Raw genomic sequence first — 12,499 nt, forward strand, 5'->3', positions numbered from 1 at the left:
TTTCCAACGGCGGCGACTTATGAGCTTGCTCTCCGGATAGACTACCTGGGGTAGTGAACCGTCTGGCCGCCCCATCAGAAGAACATTAGGAGTCACTGGATCTGGGTCGCTGGCATCTGAAGACACATAACCCAAGGGCTTACTGTTGAGGACCCCCTCCACCTCAGTGAGTACAGTGCTAAGCACTTCTTCTGGGACCGGTTGAGCACCGACCGTGGCATACAGGGCACTCTTAACCGAGCGTATCTCTCTCTCCCACACACCTCCGAAATGGGGAGCTGCTGGGGGGTTAAAGTGAAAGGCAATCTTCTGTGGTGCAAGAATCTGCTGTAGGTCGGGAGCCATGTCCTTGAAGGCCTCACTTAGTTCTCTCTCACCTCCTTTGAAGTTTGTCCCCTGGTCCGAGAACAGCTCTGCAGGTGTACCTCTGCGGGCAATAAACCGACGAAGGGCCATCAGGAAGGCATCAGAACTAATGGCGGTGAGGAGGTCCAAGTACACCGCTCTGGTGGTGAGGCACTTGAAGATGATTCCCCATCTCTTCTCTAAGCGTCGACCCACCTTGACCTGGAAAGGCCCAAAGCAGTCCATGCCCGTAGAAAAGAAAGGAGGCTTGAATAGGCGCAGACGGGCTGCTGGAAGGTCAGCCATCTTGGGTACCGCTGGTCTGGCCCTCCATCGTTGACAGTCAGCACAGGAGTGCTGGTAGCGCCGAACTGCCTCACGCCCTCTCAAGATCCAGAAGGAGCATCGTAACTCAGCGAACACCCTCACTGGGCCGGGATGGTGTAAGCGGCTGTCAAAGTCTTGGATCAGAAGCTTGGTCATCCAATGACCTGGGTCTAGGATAATAGGGTGAAGAGCTGTCGGTTCCAGGTCTTCTGCCTGACGTAGTCTTCCTCCAACATGGATGAGTTCTCCACTCTCATCTAACTCCGGAGACAGAGTGAGGAGTCGACTGCTTCGAAGAACTGGCTTACCAGCTTTCAGTAGGCTGCACTCTTGTGGGAAGCTATCCCTCTGAACCCTCTGGAGGATCAACCGCTCAGCTTGACGGAAGTCTTCAGCAGTAGGGGGGGTCGTTGGATTTGGCCACCCCATGCAGCTCCAGCACTGTCACCTCCAGCAACTCCTTCCAGGAGTTGGGATGACTGGGGTCTGCAATAGACTGACTTGATGCTACTGCGGTGACTCCACAGAAAGTGGACTTGCGCAGCTCTGAGGCATCTTCTGTTTTGTGAACGGCTGGATCCTCTGGCCACAAGTCTGGACTCAGCAGGAGAAAGGGGGGTCACTGGCTCCATCTATTGGTCTCTATGAGTTCCTTCAGCTTCTTACCACGTGTCACGTCATCTGCTGAGTTCCTTGCGGAATCAACGTACCTCCAGTCCTTCCTGTCCGTCAGCTCTTGTATCTCAGCTACGCGGGCGCCAACGAAGACCTTGAACCGGCAGGACTCGGACTTCAACCATGTCAACACTGTTGTGGAATCAGACCACAAGATCGTCCGGTCGATGTTGATGGTGAGTTCCCTTGCCAGAACCTGCGACAGCTGAGCACCAGTGAGTGCAGCACAGAGTTCCAGTCGGGGCATGGAGTGGAAACGCTTAGGAGCGACTCTGGAGCGGGCCATCAGGAACGACAGGTACACAACACCATGTCGGTCAGTAGTTCGAAGGTACGCCACCGAGCCGTAAGCTTCTTCCGAGGCGTCACAGAATATGTGCACCTCTCTCTGTAGAGCGGAGATGTCCACTTCCTTTGGTAGGTATGGCCGGGGCAGGTTGACCTGAGGCAGGACTTGTAGTTCTTCCTCCCAGACTTTCCACTGCCGTAGAAGCTCTTGAGGTAGCAGCGGGTCATCCCATCCACGATGTTTATCCCATAGGTGCCTGACGAGTATTTTTGCCCTGGTTGTGTAGGGTAAGATGAACCCTAGGGGGTCGTACTGACTTGCCAGCACTTTGTAGATGTTGCGCATCGTGATTTCACCATAATCCACGGGACGATGCTTGTAGCCCAGGATATCCTTTTGGAAGAGCCAGCTCAGTCCTAGAGTGGATTCTGGGACATCTGTCTTGTTCTGAGCCAGCCATAGCTCAACACTGGTAGAGCAACTCTCTTCTGGTAGGTGACTGATGACCTCTGGTTGATTGCTGGCCCATTGACGCAGCTCGAAGCCTGCAGAGGCTAGGATGGCTCGTAATTTGTCGACCAGGTGCCTCGCCTCAGCAATGGTGGGGACGCTCTGTAGGCAGTTGTCTACATAAAAGCACTTCTCGACTGAGGTCCTCACCTCTTCATCTGGCTGACTATGGTCGATGACGTGGCGCTGAAGGGCAAACGTAGCACAGCAGGGGCTACACGTAGTTCCAAAAGGTAACACTTGCCACTCGTACACCGCAGGAGGATCTTGACTGCTGTCTCGCCAAACAAATCTGAGCAGGTCTCGATCTTCTGGGAGGAGTCGAACCTGGTGGAACATGCCCTTGATATCTCCACTGATTGCTACTGCATGCTCTCGGAAGCGTAGCAGGACTCCCAGGAGAGATGCTCCTAAGGTCGGCCCAGGCAACAGATAGTCATTGAGATGTTGCCCTCGATACTGAAATGAGCAGTTGAACACCAGTCTGTTCTTGCCATTATGGCTTACCATTTGGTGAGGAATGTACCACGACTCACGACCTTCCTCTACTGGTACTTCAGGGTCACACTTGATGACAGAGCCTGCCTTGATCAGCTTTACCATCTCCACTTTGTAGGCTTCAGCCTGCATAGGGTTCTTGGCCAATCTCCTTTCTATACTCCGTAGACTGTGCATGACGGCTTCTTTAGTAGCTTGAAGGAGTGGCATGTCTTTCCGGCGTAGCAGCGGGGTGGCATAACGGAGTATGTCGTTAACCTGTACTCTGATGGTTTTGGTCTCCAGGATACCGATGGCCTCTTGGTCCTCCCTCGAACGTGTGACTAGTTTCTCGCTTCTGAAAGGAAGAGTGTCGACCTGCCACAACATCTCGACATGCTTCATCAGCTCGCTCACTTGTGGTGATACTGATGTGAAAAGGCACTGCTGTGGTTGTGCGAGATGATAGACAACACTGGCTGGGCCTTGCAGCGTCCAGCCTAGCCTCGTGTGAATGGCAGCCGGTCCTCCTTTTGGGCCTAACCTGACTGGTTCAATGGGGGTGACGAGATGTGGGTGGTCACTTCCAAGGAGAAGCAGAGGCTTCGCATTTGTGAGGGTCCGGATAGGAAGGCCAATGAGGTGCTTATACTTCTCCCGGAGTTGCTCCAAAGGGTAGGTATGATCTGCTAGTCCAATGTGAGCAGTGGTGAAAGCACCTGTAATCTTGAACCAGGTCTACGGCTTAGCAGGAGAGGCAATGGAGAAGGAGACTGATGCACCGCGAAGGGCTGCACATCCTGTCTGATTGTGCGTAGTGGCAAGTCCTCTGGGGTCCCTTGCACACCTAACTTCTCTACAGCCTCTGGCAGCAGCATAGTTCTCTCCGAACCGTCATCCAGTATGGCATAGGTGTTGATGAATCGATCCTTATAATGGATGCGAACTTTGACGACTTTCAGAAGGATTTGACTGCCTTCAGCGGGTCTGTCCAGGTACAGTACCTCAGTCGTGGCCCTCATGCCATGGTTCTGCGAGGTTGGTGCTGAGTCTGTCTCCTTAGGTAGCCTCAAGTTCACATCATGCAGCACCTGGAGATGTTTCCCTTGGCAGAGGCCACATGTCTTCTTTAAGTTGCACTGCGCTGCCTGGTGCGGCCGTGCACAGCGCCAACACCTCTTATTGGTTCTTATCCATGCTGTCAGCTGTTCTTTGTTCAGCTTGGTTACTGCTGTACACTGACTGAGGTAGTGGTCCTCATTATTACAGTACGGACAGTATGGCTTACTCTTGTTCCCTTTGAAGGAGTTACCTGGAACTTGAGAGTCTGGTTTCTTCCAAGTGTCCTTGGCCCCGTGGAGCACAGTGGTGTGGTGCTTGCCCTGCCGTCCCTCAGGTCTGGATGATGACTCCCACGATCCCTTCACAGCTAACTGTCCTTCGGAGTCCTGGCACCAGGACTCATATTTCAGCCACTCTGCGAGATCTATAAGGTTGTGAGTTCTTGAGCCCTGACGGAACATGCAGCGGCGGAAATCTGCTCTCTGTTCAGGCGGCAGCTTACTCAGCAGACGAGCAACATGTGAACCGCACTGTAGCTCCACTTCTCCCTCGGACCCTATGGTTCTCAGCATTCCCACTAATGACTGGATCTGAAGAGTAAACTTCTCGAAGGCAGCAACGTCTCCCCGCTTAATGTCCGGTGAGTCCATCACAGCAGCAATACGCTTCAGCGCTATCTGATGTGGTTGGCCAAACTTATCGTTCAGGGCAGCCATAGTGTCTGAGAAGGGCGTTGGAGAGTTGAGGTAAGCGTCTGCTATTAACCTGGCTTCTTCTAGTTGCAGGTGATCCACCAATACCTGATACTTGAACAGCTCTGTTGCACTGGGCGGTAGGAGGTTCTCCAAGGAGATCTTGAGCCGTGCAAACTCACTTGGGTCTCGACTTGAGAAGTTGCGGATTGTTGGGCGTGGTCCATGGTAACCTGGCTCTGATATGAGGGCAGGTCTGGAGGGCAGTGGCTGTGTCCATGACCTATGTGGATGAGGCTGCGGTGGGGGAACTGGGTTACTGCTATGCTCACTCCTGTGACCACCATAAACTTGGTACTTGGGCTCAGTTGGAGCCAAACTGGGTGGTCACGGTGACGGCTGAGCAGGCTGGTACCAGGGAGTTGAATAATCAGCGTAGTTCTCCCTTGACCGCGTAGCAGGAAGGGCACCATGTGCTGAGTGCTGTACATGTTGCTGACCCACAGACGGCTGAGTCACTGGAGCTGGAACTTCTTCTTCCTTCGGTGGAAGCTCATCTGGTCTCCCGTTGGGGTGATGAGGCGTTATATAGTCGCCAGGCAGTGACTCTCCACTTACTGGGTCAGGCCATGGTGGTGGTGCAGGCCAATCATCCTCATCCTCACTATCAGGTTCGCCTACAAACGGTGCCGGTGGCTGCATCACCGTTAACTCTGGCTTGTTGCTATGTAGTGATGGGGTCTTAAGGTTACGGACAGTATCCACCAACTGTCTCATGTCTGCTTGCAGTGCTTTGAGCTCATCTATATCTGATGACATACGCCGCTGTGTCTGCTGAAGTAGAAACCTTTCTTGACGAATATTCTCTAGCTCTACTCTGTCATCCTCACGCGGAGGTCTGTGGTGCAGCGATGTAGGCAGGTGAGTAGAGTATTCTCGAAACCGATCCCTCGGCTCTCTCTCTGGAAACAGCTGCTGGCTGCCAGCCCCATAGCTAAAGTCCATCTCCTGGAAATTAGCATCACGCCTGTTGAGGTGCCTTGGTGGGGGAGAGTCATTGGGGGAGGTGAGGGGGGTCATCCTGGCCTTACCCTCCAGAGGAGAAGTCTCTTCTTCCTGTCGGTATCTCTGACTAATGTATCCTAGATGATCCACATCATAGTCTGCATATCGCGTTGGAAGGCGGGTTTGCCTTCGAGGGCGTGCACCATAGGCCTCATACCCTGGTAATGGTTCCATCTCTGACGTAAACCTTGTGATTCCGGCTCGAAGGACCATCAATGTAGTGGAGAGTTAGAGATAACTCAGTGTTGGCACTAGTTTTGTGTCTATCACTAGGTTCACCCAGGTGTGTCGGCCAGAACACCACTTAAGGCCAAAGGTCCAGAATAGAGGAAATGAGGAGCTAAGATGAGGCTTGACTTCTTTACTTATTTAGGCAGACATACAGATATTTGTCTGTGTGTGGTTTTTCCTATAAAGGAAATAAACAAAATACAATCAATATAAGATAACTTATGCATACATACATAATATACATAATATTGCCAAACCCTATAGAAATAATAATCTAGACATAATACAAGATGTCTCCCTTCTCTTATAATCATAAACACATTAACATATAATGTCAAACACTCTTTACCAGGGACACGCAGAGATTCAAAGTTAAGCTACCGCTAATGAATAACGTTCTACTTCCGGTTGGCGGAAAGCGGCAGCCGATGCTCTTATTGTGAAACGCCACAGACATGCTACTTCCGGTAGCCGAGTAGCGGAGCAATAAATGAACTGTAAACACATAATATCTCACCTTTAACGCCACATAAACATTTATCCACATAAACTACATCCCATTACATTAATAATAGGTCTGTGCCACTCAACACGGTGTATATACCCCTAACTTTGAGACAGGAGTGCCGACTCACTTGACGAGTGACTTAATGAGCAGCCATCATAAATATGCACGCAGCATGCACAGATCACATGAGCACGGAGACTCTGCATTAAGCCACATCGGCACAGAAGTTATCACAATAATAATAAAGTGTAGAACAACATAACAGGCAGCACTGTGGACAAACACTCACGTTCATTTACGCACACAAGACGAAGGTTAAGACGGCATAACTTTCCTGCAACTACTGACGCACATTACCCTCTGATGTATGACATCACCCAAAACACGTGGGTTAGCCCCTCCCCACCATGAAGGCACAATTTAACAGGTATAAACTCTGTATAATAAAATAATATATATATATCAATATCTATAACTTTGGGGCCTTTTCTACAGCGAGCGTTCACACACTGAAGTTGTATAAACGTAGCCGGCCAATCAGCGCGAGCCTACCTGAATGCGCGTGCAGGCTCACAGTATATAAGGCAGCTACGCCTCCTGACTGTCGTCCTGACGACAGGGCGTTTATCCATCGAGTCCAGTAGAGGGCGGAGCCTGTGTGAGATAGAACGGTGGGTTACGTATTGTAACCCTAGTTCTATAAGCACAGGCGGAGCCCTCTACCTAGGAGCCCAGTCTTTCCTATGCCGCTCGCTGAAGAGGGTGTAGGATGACAGTCAGGAGGCGTAAGCTGCCTTATATACTGTGAGCCTGCGCGCGCATTCAGGTAGGCTCGCCCTAATTGGCCGGCTACGTTTATACAACTTCAGTGTGTGAACGCTCGCGTATCATTGATGAGAGTAGTACCCATAGAGTCCAGTAGAGGGCGGAGCCTGTGCTTATAGAACTAGGGTTACAATACGTAACCCACCATTTTGACCATGTCCCCCATGGGGCTCCGTAGAAAAGTGTGTTATTGTGTTGGATATATGTATATGTATATCCCAAAGAAAACACACCACCTGTTAAAGCTGGGATAAATAAAATAATACAATGAGCAATCACACAGACAGTTACAATGCATGTAGCTTCACCTCTTAACCTGTGTACAGTGTCAAAGTACAGTATCATTTATTCATCCACATATATATTGTTTACCCAGTTAGATACGGTGGATGATTTCACAATAATAACTAAGGACAATCTGAGTGGACCTTTAGAGTTTGGATGAAGAGGAAATAATAAAAATATGTGGGATTTAATTTGAGTGCGGTAAATATATATAATATTCAATCATAAAAATAATATTATGATCACTGACATGTGTGTTGATGTCACCAATAGCTGCGTTTGCTTCCCTTTATTCTTGATAAATGTCCCAGTTATCAAACAGTCTACAAACTTCTGTAAAACATTTTTACTTCTAACAACAAATAATACAATTATGTTTAAATAAATGGTCAACAGGTCAGAAAAGGAACTGATACATCCATATCAATTACATTTTGGTGCTTTTTCCTGAATTCTCCTCCTTTTTAGTGAAGGTTTGTATTTCCGTCATGTTCTCCGGTTGTCTGTAATTGAAAACAGAAAGATGATTATTATCTAGAATTGCTTTGAGTGTAACACTTTTAAAGGTCCCCTATTATACTGTTTTGAGCCACTCCCCACGCCCCTCTGAGAGATATTTGGTTAAAAAGAACACAATGGTGCTCTAGGAGGAGATTCAGGTGATAAGGTGGGGGGGGGGGTTACCTTGGTTGGTGATTGGCTAATGGTTACACAAGCCAAAAAAATCGTTAGGACATCATAAAGTAGCCAAAATCTGATCAGCTCATTTTCAGACAGGTTTTTATAGAAATGGATCAGGACAAAAAGAGAGAGAATCTTTGTTCCTGAAACTTTCAGAGTCTCTTTCTACAGAGGGGACACATGTTGATGAAGAAGAGACATGAAGAAGAGGGGACACATGTTGATGTAGAAGAGACATGAAGAAGAGGATTTTGCATAATAGGTGACCTTTAAAGGGATCATCTTCTCACCTGATCTCAGCGTGGTGGTCCTGGAGTTCTACATTGAGAGTTTCAGGCAGTAATAAGCAGAGACCTCCAGCTGTGATGGGGACGATGCCGTATATCAGCATGGGGATCGTCCAATGATAGACCTCCAGGAGTCTGATGAGTGGAGCGAGGATCCCCGCCACACGAGCACACATTGAGTTCAGACCTACTCCATTCTGCCTAGTATAGATACAAAATGATCTTATAGCAAAAGCAAACATGTCTTTTGAATTGTACCTGAGGGATATGTATCTTACCTTAGAGTGGTAGGGTACAGTTCTGCAGTGTAAACATAGATGATAGAGAAACTTGTAGTGGCGGCAAACTTCCCCACTACTGCGACCACTGTTGCCACCACGGGAAGATCTGATGGACAATTCATACATCAGACAGTTGTGACACATTGTGCATGCAAATTAAATCATGTGTGCCAGCTTCACTGTGTACATAAGGAGGTTTGCCAAATGGTGATACAATGCAGGAATTAGAGACACGGGCTATATAACCGAACATAGACTGTACACATGCACCCAGTTAGGTTTTCCCCACCCAGCTGCCACATAAATACCAGACCAATGTTACGATGTTATCTTCCATAAACTGTTTTAAAACCCAAGCCAGACAACGCCATTGAATCACCTGTGAATCATAAGGTATCCAAGGCGTACATCATTCACTGCTTTATCTGTTTTTTTACTTTAAATCAGACCTACATTCATACTGAGGTAATAAAGCGTGAAGTAGGGAAATTTTCTCATTGACTTCTATACAATCCGACTGGAGTCGCCCCCTGCTGGCTGTTAGAGAGAATGCAGGTTAAAGGCACTTTTCAGACCTGGAGGTTGCAGTTTGTTACTGAAGTAATTAGGGTAGAAGATGGGTGTACCAAGAAGAGTGTAGCAAAGAGATATGTTTGATAAAAATGGGATTTAACCTGGTTCTCGACAATCTGGTATATTATACACCAATGCGGCTTTCAACACACTCCCATAAATTATTCAGAAACGTACCTTTTGGTATAGTGAGTATCCCTAGACAAGCAGCGCCGGCAAACAACAGGACGATTGCTTCACATCTCTTCCTCCCAAAGCGCTGGATGAGGCCCAAACTGCCCCAACGTGCAGGGAACTCCACTAAACCGAAGATGAACTGTGTGAGGTAGATGTTCAGACCGAAGTTCCCGACATTCAGGCTCAGTCCGTAGTACACCAGACTTGTTGCAAACCTAAAAAGAAAGAGATATCTTCAGGGAGGAATGGCTGTAGATGTGGCAGCAGGTTAAGGATGAATTGAATACTCACCACAGGTAGCTCATTATCAATGCACGCCTTCTCAGATAGGAAATCCTGAAGAGGTCCAACATGCTTCCTCTTTTGGACGGACCCTCAACACCTAGCTAAAAAAAATCTGTTTTAGTTTGTTTTCTTTTTATTGCAGAGCTTTATTGTATTCGCCAGAGACGCATCTCACCTTGTCCAGCAGATCTTCTGGGACCTTCCTTCCGTTCACCTTTGCTGCCTTCCTGATCTCCTTGATAGCCTCCTCCTTCCTTCCCTGGGTGATGAGCCATCGAGCGGACTCTGGAAGAATCCTAATTGACAAACATGTCCACCATCACATACTATAGAGCAGGGGTGTCCAAACTACGGCCCGGGGGCCAAAAGCGGCCCGGGGACCATTTTGAATCGGCCCTCAGCAAATTAAAAAAGTATAATGTAATACGGCCCACAAATGAAACTTGAGCTTTTCTTGTATTGTACTTGTTAAATATATCTGTAAACATATATTACACAGTAGTATTCATGTGTTAATAAGCCCAATTTACAATAAATTCAGTCAATTACATTTGAAAATATGTTCTAACAAATCTAAGTCGATAAGAAAAAAGCCCAATGACTTATTTACATAACAACCTTGAAATACAACCTTCCTATTTCTCCTTATTATAATCAATCTGAAGCTTCTGTTTTAAGGGACACTCACAAGCATCATTTACCTACATTTGATTGATTTTGCTGACTTATAACTGAACTTATGAGGCGATATACCTCGAGTGAGTGGCCCAGCCCTTTGAATATTTTAAGTTTGGAAACCCCTGATATAGAGCGTTCACTTAGGGCTTAAATCGAGATTAGCATCTTAAGTGTCTGAGAGGCGTCTGACCAGTAAAAGATTCCCAGGACAAGGACCAGAGGACAGAAGAGCACCAGCTGCAGGATCCTCCAATCACGGATGAGATAGGCAATGCCCGACAACATCATCAGTCCAAGAGAGTAGGACGAGTGGCAGATGATGGTGCAGAGAGCAAACTTTGAAGAGTCACTCCACTCTCCACCTTCAAAGCAGGAAGCAGACAGTTATCAGCTGTAAAATAGACCCAGACAGAAGCTTCAGTCGTGAACATTAGACCTACCTATTACAAATAAATTAACAATAATGCCTGAAACGGCGATGCCATCTAGGAATTTCAGAACAATATAAACATAGATGTTGGGTGAGAAACTAATGCCGACACCAAACAACATGAGGAGAAAGATGGAAAGCAGGACTACGAAGCGGCGACCAAACCTACGGAGAGAAGAGAAGCACTGTTGAAGATGCACTTAATCTGTCACTCGTATAAGTTTAGCACAATTTAAATCAGTTCAGGATCATTAATATGGAGTTATTGAGCACCTGTCAGACATCGGCCCCAACACCAGCGCTCCAACCAGGAGACCGGCCATGTAGATGGACTGAGACGCTGCAATCAAACCACTCCTGTCACAGATCATGTTGAACTGATGACAGATAGGATGGAGAAAGGAGGAGAAGACCAAAGAAAACAAACAAATTCAGTTTTTCTCAGTCGTTATTTGAGACGATCAAGAACTGAAAATCCCAAAGGTTTTCAGGTTTTCAAATCAACAAACTGCTGATATACAGATGTGTGAAAAAGTATTTTTTCATTGGCCGGCACTCTTTCTGGGGGATTGACTACAACTAGGTTACAATGCATGATGGTTTGGTGGCTCAAATGAGACCTAAATCTGCAACAGCTGCCACAACTATCAACAGTAGAAAAGCAACCCAGCAAGAAGTAAGAATGACTTAATTTCGATGATTACATTTCTGACTGATGTATAAAATGATCTCTTACCTCCGTCACAATGCTTGATGCCCCTTCAGGTGCTTCAAAATCCGATCCATGTATGCATCCTGTAGTCTTGTTGATGCCGTACGCTATAATGGTTTCCAAATCCAAATCCACAGGTGTGAACATCTCACAGCTTTCAAAGCCTCCATCCTTGTTCAGTGGGAGGGTGAGATTTCTTTGTTGTTCCTCCGTCAGGTTGGGTCCTCGCTCCAGGATCCAGTCGGTGTTGCAGTGATGTGGGAAGTTCAGTCCTACAAACACCTGACCAATCACATCGAAAGCTGTGAACAGGCTGGGGATGCATAACACCGCCACCAGACGTTTCTGAAACAAACCAAACTCCCCGATCTCCTTGAGAATCTCCCCAAAGCTGCTCATTTTGGTATCCAGATGTGCATGTGTCAAAGCAGCTTTTAGGTCCGTCCATGCACCAACACTGAACTTGACTGTAGTCCTGCGAGTTAATGTTTACATTCTCTCAGGCTGAAGTCCAGCTGTAATGCATCTCATTATATTGGACTTTAGAGAACCGCAAAGTCAAAGTCTGCATGAAAAGTCTTATCAGCAACTGTCTTTGATCTACAAACCAGCAGCTGCTCTCTCTGATTGGTCACAGTTCAAGGTTCAAAGGTTCAAGGTTCTTTATTGTCAATCTGACATAGCTACAGAGTAATTATGCAGTTGAAAATCTTATGTCACAGGCTTCTCCAACAATGCAACATAATAACATAACATAATAACAATAAGAGCATGAGCAATACAAAAATAATAATAGTTATAAAAATGAAATAAAGTTATGATGTGGAATAGTGCAGTATGAGTCTATATACAAGTTATTGGAATAATATATATATATTAGGTATTAGATACATACTACTGAGTAGCAGATGAATGTTTGATGTTGTTTCAACAGTTACATTTTTTAACAGTCTCACTGCCCGCGGGAAGAAACTGTCTCCGAATCTTCTTGTCCTTGCCAGGATGCTGCGGTAACGTCTGCCAGACGGCAACAGAATGGGCAGCCTGAAATCTTTCATGTATGGTGTCACCAAGGTGCCAATAGAAAGACTTCCCAAAACACAT

General features: G+C 47.0%; 1 protein-coding gene across 1 annotated transcript; it reads right to left on the bottom strand.

Moving 5' to 3' along the window:
- Window positions 1–7,245: 7,245 nt before the first annotated feature.
- On the bottom strand, window positions 7,246–11,827 carry LOC117494959 (solute carrier family 22 member 13-like). Its single transcript, XM_034145992.1, has 10 exons — window positions 11,420–11,827; window positions 10,957–11,060; window positions 10,694–10,848; window positions 10,444–10,615; window positions 9,751–9,871; window positions 9,582–9,676; window positions 9,291–9,505; window positions 8,538–8,646; window positions 8,263–8,460; window positions 7,246–7,794 (listed from the first exon to the last, which is right to left on the bottom strand). The coding sequence occupies exons 1-10, from the start codon at window positions 11,792–11,794 to the stop codon at window positions 7,719–7,721; spliced, it is 1,620 nt and encodes a 539-aa protein (XP_034001883.1). The 5' UTR covers window positions 11,795–11,827; the 3' UTR covers window positions 7,246–7,718.
- Window positions 11,828–12,499: the final 672 nt, after the last annotated feature.

The sequence above is a fragment of the Trematomus bernacchii genome, unplaced genomic scaffold (assembly GCF_902827165.1).
Source record: "Trematomus bernacchii unplaced genomic scaffold, fTreBer1.1, whole genome shotgun sequence".
NCBI lineage: Eukaryota > Metazoa > Chordata > Actinopteri > Perciformes > Nototheniidae > Trematomus > Trematomus bernacchii.